The following is a 27,166-nucleotide window of genomic DNA, read 5'->3' as shown; positions in this document are numbered from 1 at the left end:
AATCATCATTCCTGTAGCAGTGTTATTGAGAGAAAGACTAATGAATTCTTTGCTAATTTATTGGGTGCTAAGTATTATTGGATCGAGAACATGGTTTGTGTTAATTTTACATATATAAAATAAATGGGTAAACGGTTACCCGTTTATAACCGCGGTTAATACCCATAACCGCTCATTTAAATTTCGCGGGTAAACGGTTATACCCATAACCGTTTATTTATTTAAACGGTTACCCATAACCGTAACCGTTTAATTTAAATGGGCGGGTAACCGCGGTTACCCATAACCAATGAGTATTTGCCCATCCCTACTCCTGCCTCCTAAGGTAAGGGGGATGCATGCATGTGAATGAGTGGGGGAGACACCAAAACCTCCCACCCAATCAAATCAATTTCAAAGGTCAATTTCAAACCCCAACTCTACCCCCTTTGAAATTAGGGAACTTTAACGAAAAGCACCCGGTACTGTTCACTTTAACGAAAAACCACATTTTTACACTAAAAAGTCAATCCTGGTACTATTCACTTTACCCTTTATTTTGTCCTTATCATTAAAACTCAAAGTTTTCAAGCCATTTTCATTAGTTTTCCTTTGAAATTATTGAGTTTATAGAAAAACGAATGAGCCTCCTCCTTTTATCTGTTCATTGTACTTCATGTGGTCAGATTTCATTGAATATTGTATGTTTATAATTTTAAATAAAAAATTTAAAATAATTTCTAACTGCACAATGTACTATGAACGGGTAATATATAAAGATCCTTAAGATCTTCACAAAGAGAATCCAGATAGGATCCAAATCCCATAAAAACCCAAGTTAAAAAAAGATGTACAAACAAAACTCTCTTTCTCCTCTACTGGTTACTTGAAATTTTGGTGGAACTACATTTTGGGTTAGTAGTTGTCTCTGATGAAGGAGAGAGTCTCACACAATTTAACAAGAACAGCCATAAGCAGAAGTTGCCTCAAGTTCGCAACTATCCATACAAGCTGTTTAATTGCAGCTGAAGGACTTTTGCTTCTCTCTCTAATGTCTAAACCCAACTCTCCCTCTTTTTCTCTCTCTAGAATTGGTTAGAGAGGATGCCAAGATTAGAGCCAAGACAATATGAATGTGTGAGAAGAGCTTGGCACTGTTGAAATAGTATCAAGCATGTAGTTGATAGGTTTACTAACAATAAAGATCAAAGCTTTGTGACAGAAAACAATGGTGAGAGATGTGTGTGTGGCACTGTTGAAATGGTATCAAGCATGTAGTTGATAGGTTTACTAACAATAAAGATCAAAGCTTTGTGACAGAAAACAATGGTGAGAGATGAACACACACACACACACACACACACACACACACATAAGTTCTAATAATTCTGATTGAAATTGAAGAGAGGGAAACTACAAGGTTATAACCCTAACTTGGTCCATTGCTCATATCCTACATTTTAGGGAGTAAGGACACATCTCCATCCATTTCAGGCCATTAGAGGCTGTGATTCTTCCATTTGGGAGATGATCGAAAGACACAGTACAACACTAATAGATAAAGCAATAGCTGTGGTATTTACTAAAAATAGAAATAATAAACTAGCCGTTACAACTTAAACTCTAACATCTATTACTAAAATTAGTAAGTTCTTAAGTGGTCTTCGATTTCATCATTCTCTTCAATTGCATTTGCTAGATAGTCATCTACAATGTTGATTTCAAGCTGGTATGCAGCTTAAATCTTAATAGCCTTTCCTTTGATGGAACACAGGGTTCTTTACCATAGATATTGCAGACATATTGTTACAAAACAATGGAGTTGCATCAGGTTGCATCTCAACAAAGCCATTAAGAACAAATCTTAGCCAAATAGCTTGAGTTGTGGCTTTTGCTGCTGAGACATATTCAGCTTCAGCAGTTGATAATGCAACAATGTTTTGTTTCACAGAGGCCCATGAGAACACTCAACTTCCAAAGCTAAATGCATACCCTGAAGTACTCATACTGTCATATTCGCTTCCTGCCCAATCTGAGTCACAAAATCCAATTAGAATTGAATCTTTGTTCCTTGCAAAATTAATGCCATAATTGAGAGTTCCTTGAATATATCCCAGGACTCTTTTTGCTACTACCATGTGTTTCTTTGTGGGACCATTCATAAATCTAGATAGCAAACTTGCAGCAAACATTACATCTAGCCTAATTGCTGTCAAATATAGTAGATTGCCAACTATCATTCTGTATAGAGCTTCATCAGCTAGCTCATTTCCATCAATCTTCTTTAGTTTCTATCCAGTGAGCAAGGAAATTGACACAGGCTTGCAATCTTCAAGTCCAAACTTGACAAGAAGAGACCCTTGAATACTTGCTTTGGTGAGTAAACACCCCTTTATCAGATTGTAGTAGTCCCATTCCCAAGAAATGGTGAAAGAGTCCTGAGTCTGACATTTCATATCTCTACATCATTTCCTTCTTGAACTCATTGAGTAACACATCTTTATTGCCAATATAGACAATATAGATTGAAACTATGATCATTTTTCCTTCTTCATCGATTATGGTGTATAAAGTGACTTCACTAGCACTTCTCTTGAAGTTGCAACTAATGAGATAAGTGTCAATTTCACAGTACCAGGCTCTGGGACCTTGCTTTAGACCATATAGGGCATTCTTTAAATTTTTTCAGGGTTTTATTTTTATTTTTTTATTTTAAAGAATTTCACTCATAGTTCACGTCCCTTCTTCGGAATCAGACCACAGAGCTTTGATACCATGTTGAAATGGTATCAGGCATGTCGTTGATAAGTTTACTAACAATAAAGATCAAAGCTTTGTGACAGAAAACAATGGTGAGAGATGAACACAGAGAGAGAGAAGTTCTAATAATTCTGATTGAAATCTAAGAGAGGGAAAATACAAGGTTAACACCGTAACTTGGTCCATTGCTCAGATCCTACATTTTAGGGAGTAAGGACACATCTCCAGCCATTTAGGCCATCGGAGGTTGTGATTCTTCCACTCGGGAGAGGATTGAAAGACACAGTACAACTCTAATAGATAAGAGCAATAGCTGTGCTATTTACTAAAAATAGAAAGAAGAAACTAGCCGTTATAACTTAAACTCTAACAGCTATTACTAAAATTAGTAAGTTCTTCACTGTTCTTCGATTTCATCATTCTCTTCAATTGCATTTGAAGGATAGTCATCTGCAATGTTGAAATCAAGCTAGTTTGCAGCTTAAATCTCAACAGGCAAAGTGAGAGGCACCAACCCATGAGAGGTTCTCTCATCAAATAAATCTTCAGGTTCCCTCAACTCTCAATTTTTGCATGTCTATTTTTTGGTGGGATTTTGAAATGTTTAAAATTTAATCAATAATCACTTATAAGCGCTTTTGTTTAATTATGGTTGTGAATGAGATCCGCAACTCAATAACTAAGAAGAACAAAGAATGGCAAGAGAAGCTCCTTATTGTTGTTCTCAAAGCTGAAGACATGTACTCCAAGGCTAACTCTGAGGTAATTTTTTTACTTTTTACCTTTGAATCTAAATACTACTTAGGTGGGGATTAAAAGTTTATCTTTTGTCTTTCTACTTTCTTTCTACTTTCTGCATTTTCTGAGTAGGAGAACAGAGTTGTGGTGTATAATGCTAGATTTTTACTTATTTGGCTCTTTAAAAGTTTTGTGTTTTGCAATTTATGTTGTTTTAGAGGCATAATATATGGACCTTAAAACCCTTTAGGATCGAACTAATGATGCCATTAACACGACAATTTGATGTGATGAGACTACTGAAACTGGAGAGTTTCTTCAGCCTTGTATTGAAGGTAGCTACAACAATTTTGGATTGCATAATTTCTTGATATTGTTTAGTATGAACATTTGCAATAACATCCTGGTTTTCATAAAATAATCCAGCTACTTTCAATTTGGGGTGCATAGCAAGAAGAGCAACAATGAGTCAATGAAATACTAATACAAGGTGTTATATGATGCATGTCACATCCGATGTCCCTAGCGTTTCTCCTAGTGTAGGAGAGGATGCTAGTCAAAAGGATTACATGTCCACTTCGCAGTATAGGCCACATTGTTCAAGTTATGTGAACCCCAAAACTATCAATTCAACCCATCTTGCTTTTGAGTCTAGATGTCCTGTTGTCATAAACAATGACTGTAGTACTATGAAGTTCACAGTTGCATTCGAAAATGTTCCTCCTTCGGGTTATGACCATCTTTTTCCTAGGGAAAAGCCGGCAACATCTAACTTTCCTAAATACCCTCTGTGCTATGGAAATCTTCCTCAGTTCGAAGAACTGAAGGCAGGTTTTGTTGTCCATTCTAAACTAGTTTCCAACCTTTTAAAACCTGCCAAGATGGGAGTTATTCCAAACCTTCTTTATAATGGAGATAAAGCAAATAACAACACACGAACACATACAAGAGACTACCCTGAGAGCCCATATATGATCGGCTGTGATTTGTCTCTGCGATTAGGCCCACTTTCTAGTCAATGCCAGAGCGGTGAAAACAGTCAGGCCCAAGAGGGAAAAAAAAGTTGGTGTACAGGAAGGGACCAAGTGTAGTGATCAGTCACTGCGATTCGATAAACAGTTTCCTCTTATTCCTGAGGGTAATGAATATGGCCCAATAGACTCATGGAGTAGGTTGAGTTTCGAGAGCGAAGATAAGTACGTGCAAGTTGTGGAGTCTAAAATAATCCCAAAAATTTTAAAGGCAACACGTGAATTTTTACTCAAGAAAGACAATATTGCCCTCAATAAATGAGCAGGCTCATCAGATACTCCCACGCACAGCTCACACCCCTAAAGATCTCAGCAGCTAAATACGATTGCCCACAGTTCACTTGTCCTTGGCAAGGAAAAGTCAAAGCATTAAAGATAATGATTAATTACCCAAATCCTATCTTTAATACATTCCCAATTGAAGATTGACTCTAATTAAGTAAGTAATCCCAATTTAAATCAATTAAGGATAATTACTCCATTATCTCAAGATATTATTTCCTATTTAATATCTTGAGAATATTTCTCAATAAACATTGGCCAATAGGATGCCCCCATGTGTAGGGTAAAATCCTAATACTATGGCCGACCTTCTCCCGTATATATACCCTATATTCTACCAAATCTCATAAGCTTTTGCTACCCTAAAAAGCCCTAAACACTTTAATCTTCTCAAAGAAACTAACTTAGGCATCAGAGATACATTGGCCTAACCCCCTTACCTTGTGAACGCATGAGGCTTAGGTCTTTGATCAAAGGTGTTGATTGTTTTGCAGGTGCACTTTTGTCAAAACTAGAGACGGCGGAAATTTGCATCGACAAAGTGGTGCTTTCATTGAAAGCTGATTCAAATACTCGAAGAAGCTTCTTGCATTTGTTTCTTAATTTTCTGTTACGTTGAAATTTTCACACGTCATATCAATTAATTTTTTCTAGAAAAGTTTCTTGATCAATCCCTAGAGAAATGATACAATGGTAGGAAATTCAGAAACCACGACGAACGGAAACCCGTACAACCAAGGATTTGGATCGAAGAGTGGAGACGAAGACATAGCCCCACGACGGTGATCCTCAAGACTCAACGCGACGGCGGGAGGAGCCCCATCGCCACAGCCACCACCATGGCAGCAACAGCCTAAGCCGAGGCCTAGACGCTTGCTGTAGTGGCCTACCACGCTGCTAGGGCACTAACAGGCTACGGGTAGGAGGCTCATCATATATCAACTGCCACATCAGGCTCAGGGCAGAAGGCCTAACCCACTACAATAGTAGGCCTTGCTGCATAGCAGGCCTAGACTCGAGCTTAGACCACAACAGCTCCTACCAGCCAGCAGACCACGACATGGCAACCCAACGGTCAAGAGAGCCCAATCCTGTGTAAGCCCAAGGTAAGCAAGCGTCGACCCAACGCGCAGCGCATAGCCCAGTCATCCAGCTAGGTTGGCCCGCCCCGCGACCCACTATGGCGACCCAACCGCGACCTTATCTAACTGGAGGCCACTTTCGGCGATCTAGATTCTGTCCACTGGTCCCGCGATCGACTCAGGGTTATTTTCACCCTATTTTTCTGCATGAATGCTCGCTTTGGGCTTAAGATTTGTATCTGCAGTCCACTACACTTCCACAACACATAGAGATGCCCATTGCCCAGACTCTTCCAATCCAAATAGTGAGCATCACCTGCCCTAGTAGGTCGCCAATTTGACAAGCGCCCTCGAGCAGCATACCACCTTGGTGAACCAGCTCCTTGAGCATATCAAGACGCAGCGCATCCCTGACAAGGTGTTCTTAAGCAGGACGAGGGCAGAAGAACGAGACTCATTCTAGTGACGTCTCGGTAAAGAGCCGCTTAGTCCCCCATGAACAGTGCGTTTGGGTAGTGTGAACTCTTGTTTGGGCCCTCGGGAAAATGTTTTGTCCCGCCTACATGCACAGAAAAATGCTCGGCTCACAAGTCAGTGTGCATTTAAGGTTGGGTCCATACTTCGACGAGCACTCAGGACATTTCAAGCGAAGCATCCATATGAGGTTAGGCCTACAAAGAGATCCTCTTGGGAGGCACTGGAGTAGGCAGCCATATGGTAGACTGAGGAGAGCACGAGAACAGTCTGGCTTAAGTTCCACTAGTAGCCCCCGCTAAGCACTACGGCAAGTAGCACATAATGAACCACGTGCACTGTGACCGCGGCATGGACGAGCAGGGCATGTAGAAGAGCAACATGGACCAGTAGGTCAACACCGGGGGCAGCTAAAGGCTCCACTGCACCACTAGGCACAAATCCAAGAGGAAGTGCACATGCTCGTAGCAGAGCAGCTGCATGGATTTTAATGTATTGATACTACCGATGATGCCATTCGTAAAGACGTGGCCACCATGAGTAGGTCACTGTTTACTGATGTGAAAATTAACTTGACACACAAATTAAACCCTATGGATGACAATTGTAGTATATGAGCAAATAGGGATCGTTCTAACCGGGGATTAACTAGGGATGCTAATCAATGTAAAACTGACTTAAGAACATAAAAATATAATGTAGAACACTAAACTAGACTCAATTAATGCAAAACTAGGGTTTAAACACCTAAACAAACTAAAAACTCAAAACAGCAACTAAAAGGCTCAAAACTGCCTTAAAACCACTTTCTGGGCAGTTTTGAGTACCTAACACTAGTTTGGACGAATTTGGACTATGACTTGACTCAAAACACTTAAAAACACAACTAAATGGATTTCTAACTAATCTAACACTTTAAAATAAATGGGGGAATGATTTTGACGAAATTAAAACTTTAAAACTCAAACTTTAAAAAACAAATGTAAAGCAAAACATATTGTGATTAAATAGAATGGTGAGAAGCTAGTTAGAGGGTTCCTTATCCACACATGAACATATGCATACAACTCAATTTCCAATTACTCTTTCAACAAACCATGAATGACAATGCCCCAAATTAACTAGATTGCACCAATTAATTCTCAGATTTCCCTAGATTCATTGAATTGAATGGAATACGCATTACAACCAAATTATTCTTATCAAGGACCCTAACTATGGAATACGCATGATAGAGACACATATCAAAGATCATTAAGTTCAATGGAAATCATAAGCATTGACGAGGCATTCATAACTATGGGATACGCATGTTACTCTTGCCTAGGATTTACTTAACGCAATCGTGACTAGCGACTTTCACTACTTATGAATATAAGTTAATAACGATTAGGTGAAATTCCCTTATACCCTAGCATCAAGTTTAGGCATGCAAATTAAGTGTCGACCCTCAACCCACATACATAAACAAGTTATCAATCAAATAGATAAGTAAATCACATTCACAATTTCTGAAATCATAATTGGAAGAAATCAAATCATATAACACATATGTCCATGGCTTCAAATTCACCTCTAACTAAAAAGAAATTAGTTCCACATGTTTAACATAATTGAAAAGCAAGTTAAATTAAACATGAAAACAGAAACAAAGAAAGAAAGAACTCCAAACACTCCACTAATGGCAGATTGCATGTGCAAGGCTTCTCCCTCATTTGGACTGCACGGCACTACTTCTTCCTCCTCCAATGGTGGCTGCACAAGGTGGTGATGGTGGTGGAAGGTTGCGGCAAGGGGAGAACTAGGGTTTTTGGCGTGACTGAATGATATGGGGGGGTGGTGGTTCGGCCAAAGGGTTAGAATGAATATATATAGGCACTTAAAAACCCTAGCAATCAGATTAGGGTTTCTAGAAACCCAAATCCACCAGAAATTAGGTTAACCCAATAGGAATTTGCATGGGAAAAGGGCTAGGGTGCGGCAGATTTGGTGGGAGTGTGGATAGGTCTTCTAGAAAGCCTTGCAAGGCAAGGAAATCAGATATTTTGGGGCCTAGGTGCAGCAAAGGCTTAGAAGTCAGAAATATGCAATGGGCTAGGGTTTAGGTGCGGCATTAAGTGAGGATCCAAGATGAATTGGGCTAGGAAGGTGCGGCCTTGTCCAAAAGGTAAGGATGGGTCATCTAGAAGCCCAAAGCCAAGAATAGAAACTCTCACAAATGGAAACCTCCGAGAATAGAAACTTCCAACTTTAGAAACTTTGGTTTCTAATTCTGAATTCTTTGTTCTTCACTTTCATTTCTTCATTTCTTAAGCTCCCTTGACCTTCAAACTCGTCCATTCCTTGTGCTCCAAGCATGTACTTTTCAATCCAAGCTCACTTTTGCTCTAAAATGCACCATTTTGCCATCTTTTATGTATTATGCCCCTTTGAACCTGAAAACACATGAAAGTAGCTCAAAAGACTACTTTAACGAAGAAAACATAACGAAAATGCATAAGAACTAGCTAACTAAGGCGCATAAATATGCTCCTATCATTTACAGACAAGATCGAGCAAATAGAGCCATCGTGGAAGTTCAACCCACCGCATTTCACCTTGTTTAAAGGAAATCAAGATTTGGATAAGCACTTGATGCACTACCGAAGTGCCATGATTCTCTATTGCAGCAATGACGCTTTCATGTGCAACATCTTTGCCAAGACGCTCTAAGACGAGCCGCAAGATTGGTTCCACACCCTACCACCACGTTCAATTCAGAACTTCAACGAACTTTCCTTGGTTTTCACTAAGGAATATTTGCCATACCGATCGATCAAGATGAAGTCTGACCACCTCTTCAACATGAAGAATGACCCGAATGAGTCATTTCGCACATACGTCCAGAGGTTCAAGGCAGAGAATGCAAAGATTGTCAGATATGATGACAGCATTGCACGCTTAACCTTTTAAAAGGGGTTCCTAGCAGATCACCCACTTTTTAGAGAATTGATCATGGGTAAGAACTTGACCCTGGCAGACTCTTATGCTTTGGCAGAAAAGCATTCCCTCTGGGATGAGGCCAAACGCTCACAGAAGCCTCATAAGTAGCAACGCAAAGAAACAGAAGGCGATCGATAAATTACTCTATGATAAAAACAAGCCAAGAAGCAGACGCAAAGACCGATCCCTGACGAAAGTAAACACGGCGCCCAAGACGTTCACCAAGTTCTCAGTCCCAATCAACCAAATCCTTTGTGACCTTAAGGACAAGCCGTGGTTCAAGATGCTACAACCCATGAGAGGGGACACCTCTAAGATGGACCAGATGAAATACTGCGTATTCCACAAAGGTCTGGGGCACGCAACCAATAATTGCACCACATGGATGAAGTACCTTGAGAAGCTCGTGAAGGAAGGCAAGTGCGATTAGTATGTCGATAGGCCAGCTGCCGGACTAAGGCGAGAAGCAGACATCGAAGCCGAACCCCTAGCCAAGACGATCTGAATCAACGACATCTTTGTCGAATCCCAGCATTAGGGGCCACCACCACTAAGAAGAGGAAAATCCAGCAGGCGAGATCAGTCTTTAAGGTTCAAGCCATAGAAGCTGTACTTGGACCAATCGTTGGCTTCACTGAGCAGGATGTTAAGGGAGTAGACTTTCCCTACGATGATACCTTAGTGATTTTTGCTCAAATAGCCCATGCCATTGTTGACAAATTCATGGTGGACAATGGCAGCTCAGTCAATATCCTATAACTATCAGTCATCCAGAAGATAGGCCTGGAAAGAACGATCAAACGTAAAGCATAAGTCTTGTCCGGATTCAAGGAACTTACCTTAACTGCCATTGGCACAATCACATTCGATGTAACCAAACCTTTATGATCGTCAATAACCTATCTCCCCATAATGGGATATTGGGCCGACCTTGGCTAATGAAGATTGAAGCTGTGACCTCGATCAAGTATTAGAAGATCTGATTTTGAATCCAGGATAGTTGGAAAGATCAAAGGCGACCAGGCCATGTCTAGATGATGCACTGTACAAGCTCTGAAAAAAACGAAGAATAAGTGTTTTGCCTTAGCAGTAGCAGCTGAAGTGCAGAAAGACTATTCTACCTCCACCAAATAAAAATCACGACAGACGGGTCAAGAAGATGGCGTTAAGGTCGATAATGCCTTAGCAGATGAATTAGGATGGAAACCCGAAGAAGATGCCCAGCACATCTCCCTTGACCTTAAGTAGTGGTCAAACTACGCAAAACGCACATCCAAAGAAGATCTTAGCGATCATGGATATGAAGTCCCCCACCACTTTAAATGAGATCTAAAGTCTGACCTGACGAGCAGCTGTACTTAACCGATTCTTCTTGTCACCTACCAATTGTTGCAAGCTTTTATCAAGGGAATTAGGATGCGTAGCGAGAAAAATAGAACGACGAAGTGAGATAAAGCATTACAGGACTTGAAAAAGTACCTGATATCACCTCAACCACTATCCAAGTTGGAAGCAGCGAAGGATCTATGCATCTATATGGTGGTATCTAAAGCAGCAATGAGCTATGCCATACGAGAAGAGCTAGGGGCCCGACCACCTATATTCTACAGTTCAAAAGCTTTCATCGATGCGGAAACTAGATATTTGAAAATCAAAACTTTGATTTTGGCACTAGTTGTTTCAACCCGGAAGCTCAAGCCGTACTTTCAAACGTACGCAATCATCGTCATAATGCAATGTTCCACATAATCTAAACACACGATGTTAAAGGTGTGAAAACTGGCGGACGTTCCGACGAGTACATCAACTCAGCCCAGAAATGCCTCAGAGGTAGCCGAGCCCTACCTGCAGAAGATTTCTATTGTTTGCATGTTGACAGATCATCTAACCATCAGGCATCGGGAGCAGGTCTAGTTCTCACTACCCGGGATGATTCGATGCTCGAGTAAGCGATCACTATGAGCTTTAAGGCATCAAACAACAAAGCAGAGTATGAAGCCTTACTAGCAAGTCTCCGATTGGTGAAAGACCTAGCGGTGAAAAAGCTCGCGAGCTATTCTGTTTCCCAGCTGATCACCAACCAAACCTCAGGGAAGTACGCGATAAAGCATCTAAGGATAGCTCGATACCTCGAGAAGGTACGAGAGCAGCTAGCAACGTTCCAAGCGTACACACTCACTCAAGTTTCACGAGCAGAGAATGGCCACACAAACGCACTAGCAAGCCTAGGCTCTACCTTAGACCATTAACTCAAGTGCTCCATCCCAGTTGAGTACTTGGAGAAACCGAGCATAGATGAGGAACCAGTAGTAGTAGAGGTGGTGCAAATCAGCACAACTCTAAGTTGGCAAGATCATATCATCGAATACATAGTCAATAGAATGCTCCCCACATATAGACTCGAGTCTATAAAGCTCCAGATGAAGGCAACACGCTACTACATGTGGAACAACATGCTCATTCATAGATCTTTCTTAGGACCACATCTTCGCTGCCTATCGCCTCCCCAACGACTTGAAGATTCTTAGCTCAATCCACGAAGGCATATGTGGAAACCATTCTAGAGGCCGCTCCCTGATGTAAAAAGCTCTTAACGCTGGCTACTATTAGTCAACCATGCATCAAGACACTAAGGAGTATATACAAAGGTGTGACTGTTGCCAGCCTTTCAAGCTCGTGCCTGCACTACCTGTCAGCGAATTGCACCTACAGATGAGCCTTTGGTCATTCATGCAATGGGCGATCAACCTGGTAGGACCAATGTCGCCTACCACTAGAGGCAGAGATATGATGATCACAGCGACCGACTACTTCACAAAATGGGTCGAAGCCAAACCCATGACTACAACTACCCAGACGAACATAGAGCGCTTGGTATGGAAGAACCTTATTTGTTGCTTCGGCATCCCTCACTTCATCGTCACAGACAATAGTCCACAGTTCATGGGAAAAGACTTGGTGAAGTTCTTAAAAAAATATGGCATAAAGCAACACATGTCCATGCCAAGTGTTCTTAGGGAAATAGGTAAGCCGAGGCATCTTAAGACCATTTTCGACTACCTCAAGAGTTTCTTTTTGACAAGAAGGGCAAGTGGCCAGATGAGCTCCCTAGTGTTTTGTAGGTGTATCACACCACCAAGAGATGAGCAACTGACGAAACTCCATTCTTCTTGGCATATGGCTCCGAGGCGATCATAGCTCCCAACGTCATGGTGCTAAGCATCAACATTGTACTGCCAAATTTCGAGTAGAGCGAGAATGAGATGGCCATAAACTTAGACTTGGCCGAGAAAGAGCGCAAGAAGGTTATCACCCGCATTACAGCTTATCAACAACAACTCATCTCCAACTACAACAAGAGGGTGAAGATCTGGCAGTTCCAACTAGGGGACTTAGTCCTTAGAAAATCCTTCATAACCACCCATCGGGAAGGCTCCAAAAAGATAGTTCCCATCTGGGAAGGTCTATACAAAATCAGCTGAGCAGGTAGAAATGACGGCTACACCCTCACCAGAGCAACAAAGAGATCGAAAAGCATGAAAATGCCTACAACCTGAGAAAGTACTACATGTGACCTACCACCATTGCTTGGACCTTGTTCAAGACAAATAAAGTTCGAAGACTCAAGCAGCTTGACGAACAAGACCTCACATGCTGAGGACTATCAGTTGTTATGCTATTACTACCTACAAGCCTGTGGTAAATGCATAAACAAAATGACCACCCCTATGACAGCAAAAGATGCCCCTGCCCTTGCAAACATAGCGTGTGCTCTCCCATTAGGAGAGGGTAACTGATTTGGGATATCCAGATGTGGATGGGCTTTACAACTGCTCAGTTCCCCTTGAATTCATCGACTATCTGAGTCAGACGACTCCCAGAATTGGCCACAATAGTCTTTCTCCTAGAAAGACTTAATTGACTGAAGGATCCAATTTTACGAGAGCTCGGGTCTCTAACCGGAAGAGATGCTAAGTGCAGGATTCCTACCTTATGAAAGAATTCCCATGACTAGATGGTCCGTCCTCTACATCTAAGTTTTCATGAACATAGCTTGGCTCTAAAGTGTTGCAATACTAGTTAAGCGACCTGCAGAATCAAGTTATAACTAGGAAGGATATGGCCTCTGAGGCGCAATTCTGCCTACACCTTAAGCCTAAAACGCCTCTGAGAGCCAAGGATGACGCCTAAGTGGTCACACATGTCGTCTGCTTCTATAAGTAAAACACTCAAACGATGACCCAATGGCTGGTAACCCAAGTTGAGACTTACACTTGCTATGACTACGCGGACCCATCTGTTTATTTAAAAGCACTGCTTTCAATCGACTGTCTACAGTTTTAAGTTTTGCAAGAGCTAAAGTTGAAATGTACAACTATAGCAACTACGTGGATTCCTCTGCTTTATACGAGAAGCACGTGTTCAGCCGCCGACTCTATAAGTTAAAATTTTTGCAATTTATGCCCCGAAAGGGACAAGGCTTGTGCAGCCGCTAAAGCCAAATTGTACAACTATAGCAGCTACGATGACCTCTGCTTTCTACGAGAAGCATGTGTTCAGCCACTGACTCTATAAGTTAAAAATTTTCCTAATAGGTCCCATGAAGGCCAAAGCTCGTGCAGTCGTTGATAGGATTAAAAGCACACCACAAAGTAGCACACAAATGTCCTATTGATTTTCCTTATTAACACTAAGATTTGTCAATTGTAGCATATGAAAATAAGGGTCTTTCCCGCAGAAGATTGTTTTATCTAACTACTTAAAATGTCACAAAAACTGGTTGCTGTCCCTACTGACCAGCCACTGAAAAATAATTATTAGACGTACTTACACTTATCTAAAGTCTACGAACTTTTGTATGAACATACTAGACACACATAGCTATACTAACACAAATTTTTAGGATTTTTGGAGTTGATTTTCTATTTAAATTAAATTGAACAAAAACAGGACAGAAACAGATTTTAAGTAGTTCACAAATTAAGAAAAACGAGTTAGGGGAATTGCTATCCACCACCAAATAATCATGCAAACATGTTATGTTTCATTCAAATTCCTTTTATTTCCGGATGAAGATGCTCAAGTTGGCTCAATGTTAGAACTCAACCTATTAGTCTTTCTTATTTAGTAGCATGCAATCTAGAATGGTGTGTTCATAGATTTAACAAGTAGAAATAATTAAGAATGAAAAGAGTTTGAGTCATCACAAGGCATCGTAAGTACTAGCGTTGTCTTACTTATCCTAGAAATTGGCTCACATGTTAATCGCAATTAACAAGTACTACTCTAGAACATATGTAGGTCCTCATTCGACAAAGGCAGGCACACACATATTCATAGCGTTAGAATCCTAGATATGCTTACTAAATATGCATCCATAGAAAACAAATAAAGAATTCATCAATGAGACAAGTAGTGAACCAATTTTCATCCATTCATAAAAGTAATTCAAACAAAATGTCATAACAAACTTGCAATCATATTCAGGGCTGTAAAACAGCCCCTAACCACTAAAAATTTAGTTACACATTATTATCAAATAAAACCAAAAGAAATACATGAGTTTTAGAAGATAAAACCGAGAGGAGAGAATGCCAAGATTTCCTCCTTCCTTTCCGCAAAGCTGCCTTGTCCTTTTTCTTTTCTATTTTTTTTCCTTTTTCTCTTTTTCCAACCTGCAACCTGCAGCCTTTCCCCTTATAACTTGCTGCCCCATTTTTTTCTCCTTAACTCACCCACTAATAGTCATTTAGTGATGGCAATAAGTGAGAGGAAATGGCAAAACAACTGTAACTCTTAGGGTAACCTTTATACCATTTACTCCCAATTAATCCTCATCTTTATTTCCATTTCCTCTGATATTTGAATAGGTGTCAGCTGGCTTGTTCTTGGCTGCATCAGTTTTGGCTGCTAGATTTATTGGGTTTATTGCTTTCATTGCAGTTACAAACTGCTCAGTCTCTTGTGAACCTTTCGGTGTTAAAACGGCCATAACTTCGTCTACAAAAATGATATTAACAATCCGTGAAATGCTCCAAAAAATAGACATCGGTAGATTTCCAAGCAATAAGGCTCATTCTCTAATTCATTTTGACCTGTTCACAACGTGCTTCCAAAGTCAGCTGACCTACACAGGGAATTTTGACGAATTTGTTACTTAAAATCCCACTTGTGCTATTTTTCTTTTCTTTGCTTAACAAACACAAAAACAAATTAAATAGCTCAAACATATAAGGAACTAACTAAGAAAAGACAAGTGAATTGGATGTAAAATATATATAAATATGAGCTTATCAAATACCCCCACACTTAGCTTTTGCTAGTCCTCCAAAACGAAGAAAATATGAAAAAGTAGCAACATGAAAAACAATAGCTTCCCCCTATGTGACTCTCATAGAATTTCATTCAAGAAAACAAAGAACCTTAGCTAGCACCAAACAAGCTAATCCAACTCATCTTCCTTATTCAAATGTTAGCAGTAACCTTTTAATCATCCATGAAGTGTAGTGTGTGTGATAGCCATGCTAATGCAATTTCAAGTTTTTTTTTTAAAACACCACATGCAAACTAGTGACCTTTTCATAGGACATACACTTAATCACATATATGTTTAGTTTAACGTGTTTCGCTCAAAGAATCAAATGTGAAATATCTACCATAAGCTTGCATAAAGATCTCATCTCCACAATTATAATTACAAAACTTAAATCAAGAGGACTTTTATTGGTTGTAATGAGGCTTAGGAAGAGGGTTATAGAAACGAAAGGATAGGTAAACACAAGTTCCAAGCTACATTGCAAGCAATTCTCTTGTTGAGATTTATAAGAGCTCAAGCTCTCCAGCCACTTTACTAATACCTCCAACCACACCCCTAAACTGAAACTTAAAAAAAACTTTTTATTTTCTTTGTATACTTTATTTTCTTTATTTTTCTTCTTTATTTTTCTTTTTTTATAACAAAATACAAACATGAAATACCCCCACACTTATTCTTTTTCCAAACTCCTTCAAAGTACTTCAAAAACATTTCTCATAAGACAAGTGAATTTGATGTAAAATATATATAAATATGAGCTTATCAACCGCTAAAGTAGAAATGTACAATTATGGTAGCTACGCGGACTCCTTTGTTTTTTTATGAGAAACACTTGTCCGGCCACCAACTCTATAAGTTAAAAGTTTTGCAATACACCCTAGGAGGGCTAAGGCTCGTGAAGCTGAGATTCGCATCTATAGCAGCTACGCGAACTTGCCTGCTTCATACGAAGGCAACAAGTTCGGTCGCCGGCTCTATAAGTTAGAAATCTTGCATTTTTTCCTATTGTAGGTAAAGCTCCTTGAGCCCCAAAACCGAAACTAAAACGTAAGTGACGACATGGGATCGACTGCTTTATTGAAGCAGCTCACCCAGCCATCTGTCATACAATAAAGTTTTGCAAAAGACATGGCGAAATTGAAGGATGAAGCAAAGCAATGAAAGCTATTTATTAAATTTCTAGCAAATTGATAAACTGGCTCGAAGGCAAACAATGTTCAAATAAAGCATAACAAAAAGGAAAAGAAGAAAAATCTTAAGTCTAAACAAAAGACTACTCATCAGCAGCCTGCACAACCACTGGTCCCTCGATTGCCACACCTTTAGCAGCCACACCGCTTTCAGTAGCCAAAGCTTCCATCAGTTCATCCTCAGCCACCTCTGCCTAGATTGCATGACCTTATCTGCTCCACCAAAGGCGACCTTAAACAAGAAGTCAAGCAGATCAACTGGAGTAATAGAGAAAGTCTCGAAGTCATTCTCGGAAAACTCATAATTCAACGACCTACCCTGAAGATGGTCTACGTAACCAAGCTTGTAGAAATCGACCTGACAAGAAGCAAAAACGACTTCATGATTGGCTTTTTCATTCTTCAGCTACACATTCTCTTCAATAAGCCTAATGTGAGCACCCTGTAGCTTATCCAGTTCCTTTTTTAGGTTCTTGCTAGTAGACAACGCACCTTGCAAATCTACTTCCTTGGACTCAAGCTTACTGGCAACATCCTTGAGACGAGACACTTCAGTATGCATGAAGACAAGCTCATCATTCTTGGCAAACAAGCAGATCGTATATCTGAATTGACATGCTTAAGGTCTTTGACCATCGGTGAAACACAACTAACTACCTTTTCTGCAACTTCCAACATCGCCTGAGTAGTACTAAGCTTAGCCTTCAAGTTGATGACTTCTTGATAAGCGGTTTCCGGCTGCACAAAAGTAAAGGTAGAGACATCAGGCCCCTTGAAAACAGCAAGTTCAGATTTGAGCATCTCGATCTTTTCAACAGCCGAGTAAAGATGAGCCGTCAGCGCCACTTCGGCCTCCTTAGCACACTTAACATCATCTTGATCAACAAGCATAAACTCAGTTGCCAAGATCAAAGTCTTGTGCATTGTAGCAATTAGGAATGACCTTCTCGATTAGGTAGGATGCTTCGCAAAAAACTCTGAGCGGATGACAACTTTCCCAACATTGTCAACGAACTTGGCGCATGCATCAATGTCCTCAAGCAGGTCAGCCTTCAGCAGTGCACAAACCTCGGGAAACTCTTTAGGCTCAGACTCGGTGGATTTCTCACAACTACTCATGTGAGCAGATTTCCCTTTCTTAGCAGACGAATTACTAGTAACAGAATGAGGAATAGGTCCAGGCACCATCTTAGTAACAGAATCCATTTTCCCGTTCTTGATAACGGCGAGCCTCTCAGAAGTTGAACCAAACTTAGCTCCCGATGCGCACTTCTACACAAACCCAGATATTAGGGGCACTATCGAATATTTCCATTGGGCAATCATCTCAGCAAGGGTCGTGGCTACCTTTGGAGCAGCAGGTTTCTTTTCATCCCCTCAGGAGAAGTCAAATCAATGGCAAGCTTCTCAACAGCAGACGAGTCCCTCTGAGCAGCAAAAGAAATCCATAGTTTCTTCTTAACTGAAGGTTCACAAGCAGGTGAGAAATATCTCATTTCCATCCTCATTGGCAGCAGGCTCTACAACAGCGATCAGACGAGCAAGCATCTCATCCTTTATCCGCTTTATCTCTTTCTTCAGAGGCAGCCCGTTTTTTTCCCGACGAAGATGACTGAGTAGCCAGCGCCATTCACGGTACTCAACATGAATGCCCAAGGTGAAGTGCATTTTCTTCATATTCGCCGAAGTTCTTGGAGTTGTGCCAAATTCCAAATCTACACAAAGTAAGAAGGATAATTAGTAAACTGAAGTCTTGGAGTAGCTCAACAAAAATTCAAGCATGCCAGGAATGAAGAAATTCACTTACCACTGATAAAGACAGTTGAAACATGCAATTCAGAAGAGGAGTCAGATTCCCATTATCCACTAATCTCCAAGGTGTCTCTCACCCACTCATGATCACCTTTGCATGAAGCATCAAGCAGCCTGTGGTGAGACCTCAGCTGCCCCACACCTTCCTTGTACCAAAACTCATTTATGGTCAAACCAAGATCAAAGAACCTACTCAAGTTTAAGAACCCCACCATTGAACGAACTGTATTCGGGGAGCATTGAGCAAGCGCTCATTTCATGAAGCAGATCACCTTCTGGAAAAAACGCGGCATGGGAAAAGTAAATCCCAACATGAAGTAATACGGATGGAATTTGATAGCCCTTTTCCTAGTAGTGGCACCCTCGCCACACGGTTCATGGCCAATGTCATCCTTCACCCGTTTGACGCGAACTCGTGACGGAATCGCATGCTTGTACGTCTCAAGAAAATCCCAAAACAGTTCATCGGAATTGATCTTGACATGTGCAGCCTTGAAGTAGCCCATCTTGATGGTACAAAGGTGGATGATATTTGTCACCTTTGCAATCGGAGGAAGACATTTCAAAATCTTTGCAAAAAAGTAGGAAGAAAAATATCTAAAATGCAGCTCACGAGAAGAAAGTAAAAAAAAAAAAATGACCGCAAAACCCAGTGCCCCAACGTTAGGCCCCATGACCTAGCTCGCCCTCACTCTCTCTCTCTCTCTCTCTCCTTTAGCACGGGCCTAAACTGCAGGAGCCTAGTAGTAAGGCATGCTTCATGGCTCAGACTTGACTCTCCCTCTCTCGTGCAGCATGGCCCAAAGGCCTTTGGTCATCCATGCATGAGGGCCACGCCATTCAACCCAACATAGGAGGAAGCCCGCGCCTCCTTCCCCTATCGTCCTTTGCGCCTAATGCGCTCCAGCAAGGCCCAAGCCACCAGGACCCAAGAGCTGGCCCACACATGTCTCTCCCGCTCTTTCTCCTCTTGCCTACACGAGCCTATGCCCAACAACCATGGAAGCCCAACCCAAGCTTGCCTCCCCGCACCCAGCACACATGTCACCTAGGTCCATGCTAACCGACCCTCATGCTGCACCACCACCAGCCCCGTGGCAACCTTGCCACATGTTTCAAACATCCTTGGCCTTTGCCAGCCAATTTTTTGAGTCCCAAGACTCCCAAAAAATAAAGAATAAGAAAATTCAATTTTTTCTTACCTTGGTGCAACACAGAGAAGAAGAACAACAATGAGAGACGACTCTTTGCAAGGTTAAAAGATGAAGAAAGCTAGGGGAGGGGGAAATTTTTCCTTTGGTTTTTCTCTTCCTAGTTGGAATGATGATTGCTCTCCAAATTTATTTAATCCCCTGCTTAAGACAGAATTAAATAGGTATTGGGGTCATTTGGTTTCCTTTTCCTAGAAGTAGTCTATCTCCAAATCAAGAAAGGAGATCAAGTTCAAAATTGGGAAACAACTCTACAAGCCTTTACAGCTTGGGATTCCTACACCTACTGCCCTTTTCCTACGTGTAACCCAACAGGTGTGGGGGCATTTGTGGAGCCTAAAATAATCCCAAAAATTCTAGAGGTGACACGTGAACTTTTGCTCAAGAAAGACAAGATTACCCTTAATAAATGGGCAAGCTCCTCAGATACTCCCACGTGCAGCTCACAACTCTTAAGGTCTCAGCAGTTGAATACGACTGCCCACAGCTCACCTGCCCTTGGCAAGGAAAAGTCAAAGCATTAAATATAAGGAAAATTACTCAAATCCTATATTTAATACATTCCCAATTGAAGATTGACTCCAACCAAGTAAGTAATCCCAATTTAAATCAATTAGGGATAATTACTTCATTATCTCAAGATATTATTTCCTATTTAATATCTTGAGAATATTTCTCCATAAACATTGGCCAATAGGATGCCTCCATGTGTAGGGTAAAACCCTGACACTACGGCCGTCCCTTTCCCCTATGTATACCCCATATTCTACCAAATTTCTGAAGTTTTTGCTACCCTAAAAAGCCCTAAACACTTTAATCTTCTCAGAGAAACTAACTTAGGCATCGGGGATTCGTTGGCCTAACCCCCATCCTCCAACCTCATGGGCGCATAAGGCTTAGGTCCTTGATAAAAGGTGTTGATTGTTTTGCAGGTGCATTTTCGTCAAAGCTAGAGACGGTGGAAATTTGCATCGACACAAGCAGCAATAAGAAAGTGCAAGGCAGCTTTGAATCACCCAATAGAGGATTCCAAATACTGTAGGCAGCCGGAGCTTCCTTTCAGCCACTTGAATGGAAGCATGAGGAATTGAGGTTTGTAGACTAACTGTTGCTTTAGTGAAGTTAGTTTTTCATTATTTTGACATTGGCTTTTGTAATCTCGATGTACTTCCTAACTAGATTACATGGTAATGAACTTAGCTGCTCTTGTAGTGTTTTAAGCGATGAAATGTAAATTGTGAATTAAAGCATAAACTAGATGAGCGAATGGACTTCTAATCTGCTATGTACAAATAGTGCTACGTTATGCATGATGCTTTCTAGAACATAGAACTTTATGTAAAGACCCATCTTTTGCGTTCCCCCTTAAGTCATTTTGGTGGGGTCAAAACAAACGCTGATCTCTCTTTGTTTCAACATATTCTCTAACTAGAGGCTGGGACGAAGGTGATAGCATCTCAAGTTTATCATGCTCCGTTATGTGTTTTAACCTTACATGATATTGTATGATTGGTTTAAAGTATTGTCATTTTAGCGTTCTAGTTGTGTGTAAGTTGTACTCGAGGTTATGCCACAAATTGGAATCTCGCTGAATTTTTTATTTTTTATTTTGTTACATCTCATTGAACTTTCTACCTAGTTCCAATATGTCAGAAAATGTTAAGGAATCAAACCCTTCTGTACAATTCGGCTACTTGATTTCTAGTCACTCTTCACCTGAGAAGAGAGTAAGTGGAAGAAGTCGAAGATGTCGACAAAGTGGAGGAGGAGAAGGACGACAACGATGATGACGATGACGACGATGACGAAGAGGAGGAGGAGGTGTTCGTCTTAAGGAATATCCAGTGAGGACGTTTCCTGGCCAACGAGCACACAGCTCCCCGAGAGGTTAGCGCCGGTTGATGTTGTCTGTCAGGCTTTTGCTTATTGGCGGGCTGTAAGAGAAGGACAGAGTTAATTATGAAAGGTTCCTTTGTGGGGCCTTAGGTGTAGGCCTTGAGGCTCACAATCAAAATTAACTTTAAGTACCCAGGCGTGCCACTGCCATCTTTAGCATGACAGATGTAAAACCGATGTTAAGTTTTATTGTATATATATGTCCGAGAGACCAAGTTAGTTATGAAATGTGCCTTTGTGAGGCCTTAAGTTTAGGCCTTGAGGCTTCCCGTCAACACTAACTAAATACTTGAACATATATTGGTTGCTTCATTGTTGTAGAAGTATCACAACCGTTATACTTTAATCGCCCGAGCCCGCAGAGCAGAACGAATTCAGATAGGTGCCTTTGTCAGGCCTTAGGTATAGGCCTTGAGGCTTCCTATCAGAGTTAATTCTATACTCCAGCATTCTGTAGCAATCATGATATAAAAGAAGTAAAACTAGAGAATAAGCTAATTACTTGCGCCCCAAGTAACTTTGGACTTCTTGTTATCAAGGACTGTCGTGGATGGGTTAAGTCCACATAGGGTTTTTTTTATGCCTTGAGACCAAGGACTTTTAATTGATCAATCTTATCTGCCTTAATGGTTAGAACTTAGAAGTCTTTTAATCATACACTGGCTAGAAATAACTTGGATGCAGATGGAAATATACATCATATTACTAGATATATGAATGAAAGACAAAAAACAAAGGAGGTCGGGCAAGGTTTCACCTTGTCGGGCAAGGCTGATCGTCTTGTAACTTCCTCTCTTTGTGGTTTACAAAGGGTTTGAATGCTAGAAGGAGAGATTGGATGATGAGTTTATATGAGGGAATCGATACTGCAACAAGATTTAAACAAGGTAGCAGAGCTTTTACAAAGGCTTTCTGGTGAAGGTTGATCCCGAATGGGATGAAGGCTTGGGGGCTGACTACAGCTTCGTGAAGGCAAATCTGGTTTGAGCAGAGTTTGTGCTTGTATTTGTTTGTTTGATTGAGTGTCCTTGTCTCTGATTTTTCTTCCTCCTTTTATAGACGGTTTGGCTTGGTTGCCTGCCGTATTGATTTTGTTTGAATGCATCTGAAGGGCAGTGACTCATCAACTTTTTACTTGTACTGCCATTGTAAAGTATTTTTGGGCTGATTAGCTGACTGGTCTACACCACTTGACCTCTAGGTAGGTGAGCAGGTGGTTTGAATGATCTGCACTTGGTCGGGAAAACAGCTCCTTCTTTGTTCTGGGCTTTGGCTGGGCCTTGGACTTTTCCTTCTTCTGAACCTTCTTTTGGGTTCTTTTGGGCTAACCCCTTTTTAACCCAAAGTTCAAGTTTTATCCCAAACAGGAGGTGTAGTGGAACTCGATCTGCAAATGCCGGTTAAGACGTAAAATAGAAGCTGCACTCTTCTTCTCTTCCTCCTCAAGCTCCTTAAGTGGTATTGCCGCAAGAAATCTTTTAATGAACTGTCTACAGCACTCTTTTCCACTGCATATTACTTCTAATCTTTCCTCTGAATCATCCTCTACTTTCTTTGTTTTCCCATGCATGATGCTCGAATTGTCGAATTTTAGTATGTATGCCTGGTTACACCCCTCAAAGAGCCTCTCGCCCATAGAGTCAATCATATAGTATGCATCGGCTTCAATCTTCAGAACGAAAAAGTGGTCGTTCCAACTCACTATGTATATCCTCGGTTCGTAAGACTTTGTGTTTTTATTTATTTCATTCCATATGTCATCAAACGACATGAGTCCCTTCAAGCTCTCGAACTTCTCGGGGCTGAAGAATCCAATAAAGGATTTCTCAGGCAAGACATCGAGAGGTCTAAGATCAGCTTCCAAAACTGTTTCAAGGTCGAAGTGTTTGTTGGGAAATAAATTTATGTAGGTCTCGTTGCTGCAGAGTTTTTGCCACTCTGAGGAACCTTGTGTGATGAGGCTGTCGAATTTGGATCTTGTAGGCATCAAGTGTTGATGCAAATGCAGCCAGTGCGCGATGACCGCAACTAGCGCTGTGCAGGCACTCTCTCCGGCGGCCTTTTCACTCCGTTGATCAAAGGAGGCAAAGAACACATTGGTCGTGAGCTTTGCTTGCCCATCTCTGCTTTCTACTTCCCTTTCTTCCCATCTACTTGTGGTGTAATTTCCAAGTTCATGATCTGATTGTGAAGAATATTCAGCAGTACTATTTGATTCCTGTAGAAAAAGAAAAGCCAGATGAGCTAACATTTGGAGCATCATTTTATCTTTTTGGTAAGAAGCATTGATCTATAGCAAAGCTGGAAAGGCTAAGATTGTTTTCTGAAAACCAAAAGTGCTTCTATCTACGTAAGGTAAAAAAACTTTAAAGTGCTTCTAAGTCAAACAAGCGCTTTCTAGTTAGCATCTCCAGGTGCTCTTTTAGGAAGTGTTTGGTCTTAAAATAAAATTTTCGCAATTCTAGCAAGAGTGTTTACTACAAAGAGTCTCAAACAAACCCTAAAACTATTTAAGCTACAGTAATGACTAACTGCAAAACCCACATGCAACATATTTAATATCCTCTCGATAAGTCAATGTAGATAGAGAGGAGTGTTAAATCGTTACACGTAAGTTTTTCTCCTACTAAACACAATTCAAATAGTAACACTTACACAACATTACCCTAAAAAATGTAACATATAATATCTTTACAGAATCAGGGAGATTATTGTCAACAGCTCTACTAGTCTTCCCAACAAAGAGCTCCACTTTTCTCCTAGGCGGTCTTCCATTCAACCACTTCCTCTTCCTCAAGAACCAGCTCTTCTCCCCCGAGTCAAATTGAGTCTCGTGACTCGGGAACGATCCCGACTCACCCTTTGAATTCAAGTCTGCATTGACATCACTGGATATGAGTCCGTTCCCCGGGGACCCTTCTGAGTCACACAAGAATGACTCGTGCCAGTCACTCGTGACTTGGTCCCCACGACTCTTCCTCTCATTGCTTGACTTTCTAAAGCTCCTGAAGTAGCTTACCCTTCGAGTCAATTTCCCCTTGTCTGACTCGGCCGAGTCTTGACCGAGTCCTGCCGAGCCATGCGAGTTTCTGACCTCAGCAAAGCTTAGACAAACCTGCGGCTCCATCAAACATTGAAAGTCCATTAGCTTACACAGAAATAAAATGACAGGATTAATGGATTATTAATTTAATTACTAAAGATTGATCATAAGTGTGTTGGTATGAACTAGCCACTTGGTACTTCTGAGAAACTTTCCGCTGTTACATTTGCTACGTGAGATTATCAATGAATTAGAATTATAACACATGCACTTATTTATTAGTATAATTCTTCACATTTATGAAATAATTAGTCATACGTGATTAATATGTAGTGGTGTTACATGGTGTTACCAATAATGAAACGAATAGATGAATAAAAAAAGTTGAGGGGAAACAATACTGGTCATTAATATTACCCAATTAAGAACAGATGATCTCATAAACTGGCTTTGCCTTAAATGGGATTTAAAACAGCTAATTAAGCATAGATTTCACAATTAAGAAATGTAACTTTGTTTAGGTAAAATTAGACATGACTAAATAACGGAAAACCAGATTAATCTTGTCTGTAAATTTGCAATTAATTAACTTAATTACCAGAAATTAAAAAATGAGGAAAATAGCAAAAATGAAGTTAATTTACCAAAAGGGTAGCTTCGCTGGGAGTCGTCCCCTCCATTTTCAAAGTAACAGAGAGCTTCCTCTGAATCTGAGAATCCATTGTCGATGGAAATTCTGCTAGATTCAACGAAACCGTCCCGAAAACCACCATATTACTCTTCTGTTCTGTACTCGCTCCCTGAAATTCACAAACGCAAAAGAATAATCAATTTCAAATATTCAACAAATAGAAGCAGAACCACATCGGCTTGAGCTGATGTGCTCTTCCTATATACCTGAATTCGAATAGTTTAAAGCAGAACATCACTTGTATAGAGAAAACAAACACAAACCCATTAATGCTTAAAAATCAAAAGATTAGAAACTTACGTGTAACAGGGTAAAAGTCAAATCCCAAGGACAAAAGTTACCACCTTGCTTCAACCCAAAATTACAGAGGTTCTGAAATTCGTCATCCCATTCAATGACTTGACGACTCAAAAATCTATGGCTGGTGTAGTTTTTCGGATGCCTCGACGAACTTCTTCCGTAGAATGGAACCAAAAATCCAGGCCCTCCAGGCTTATACCCTTTCCATTTCACCTCAATCACACCAACTCTATCTTTCTCCTTGTCAAAATTAAACCCTTGCAGCTTCAATTGGCTCACCTTCACGTGAAACCTCTTTGTTCCCCCACCCAGCCACGGCGACCACTTCATCTTGCGCTTGTAATTATGATACGATGATCCAACCACATGTCAATCGAACTCAAAACTTGATGACCTTTAGTCGTCTGTATCAGAAAGCCAAAAAGTTACAAAACGACCGACGACGGATTCAGCTTTTTGAATGGTTTCTTGTGATGAAAATGTATGAATTTATGAATTCGGTTTTTGGGAAATCAAAGAAAGGGGGTCTTTCTTTATTGGGTCACAGTGACAGCTATAATTTTCTAAAGCTTTTGCATGGCCGAGTCTCTCAAGAGAGTCCCCAACGACTCCAAACCCCGCGTTTTATATGATTCCGAGTGTGCGACCCAATTGGCCATCACTTTACACGTTCTTGGATCTTCCACTCAAGTGTCACGTGAATATACGACAAGGATCATCTGGCAACGGTTCGACAGGTTGGTTTGAGTAATAGGCTTGGGGGAGTTTAATCTTCAGCATCGAAAACTCTTTGTGGCCTTTCTGTGGCCTTTTAACTTGGTGACATTAAGAATTATCAGAAAGACAGGTTAAAGGTTCACTTCTAACAATACCGTTATTATTCTCAACTTGGTAATTACCATTATGAGGCTAAACATACCCTCTCCTACTTATTAGTATAGATAATATTTATTGTTTAAAAAATAAAATAAAATAAATAGAAAAATAAAAGAACATCGACAGCCACCCAAAAAAGGATACTACTTTCTTCTTCTATTGCCAGGTGTTCTTGGATATACGATGTTATAGATAATATTAGAGAACTTTAACGAAAAACTCATAGTACTGTTCACTTTAACGAAAAACCACATTTTTACACTAAAAAGTCAATCATGATACTATTCACTTTACTCTTTATTTTGTCCTTATCATTAAAACTCAAAATTTTCAAGCCATTTTCATTAGTTTTCCTATAATATTAAGGAGAAAAACTTGTGTGCAATATTCTAAAAAATTGTTAGGCAATAATGGGATAGTGGTAGCCGCTAGGCAGTGGCAGATTTAGAAAATATTATTTGGATGGCCAATATGAATAGCGCGTAATTTTTTTTGCATGCATG

At 40.5% G+C, this 27,166-nt stretch overlaps 1 protein-coding gene and 1 pseudogene across 1 annotated transcript; one reads left to right on the top strand and one right to left on the bottom strand.

Moving 5' to 3' along the window:
• Positions 1-1,083: 1,083 nt before the first annotated feature.
• Positions 1,084-20,948, top strand: LOC126631662 (uncharacterized; annotated as a pseudogene).
• Positions 20,949-21,422: 474 nt separating this feature from the next.
• LOC126631597 (uncharacterized) lies at positions 21,423-26,358 on the bottom strand. The gene is made up of 5 exons (XM_050301719.1): positions 25,788-26,358; positions 25,441-25,596; positions 24,434-24,868; positions 23,128-23,971; positions 21,423-21,682 (listed from the first exon to the last, which is right to left on the bottom strand). Exons 1-5 carry the CDS (start codon positions 26,115-26,117, stop codon positions 21,570-21,572), a joined length of 1,878 nt encoding a protein of 625 aa, XP_050157676.1. The 5' UTR covers positions 26,118-26,358; the 3' UTR covers positions 21,423-21,569.
• Between the last annotated feature and the right edge of the window lie 808 nt (positions 26,359-27,166).

Source organism: Malus sylvestris, chromosome 8 (genome assembly GCF_916048215.2).
Source record: "Malus sylvestris chromosome 8, drMalSylv7.2, whole genome shotgun sequence".
NCBI lineage: Eukaryota > Viridiplantae > Streptophyta > Magnoliopsida > Rosales > Rosaceae > Malus > Malus sylvestris.
Note: the sequence above shows the minus strand (reverse complement) of the source record. Positions and strands in the feature narration are given on the sequence as shown.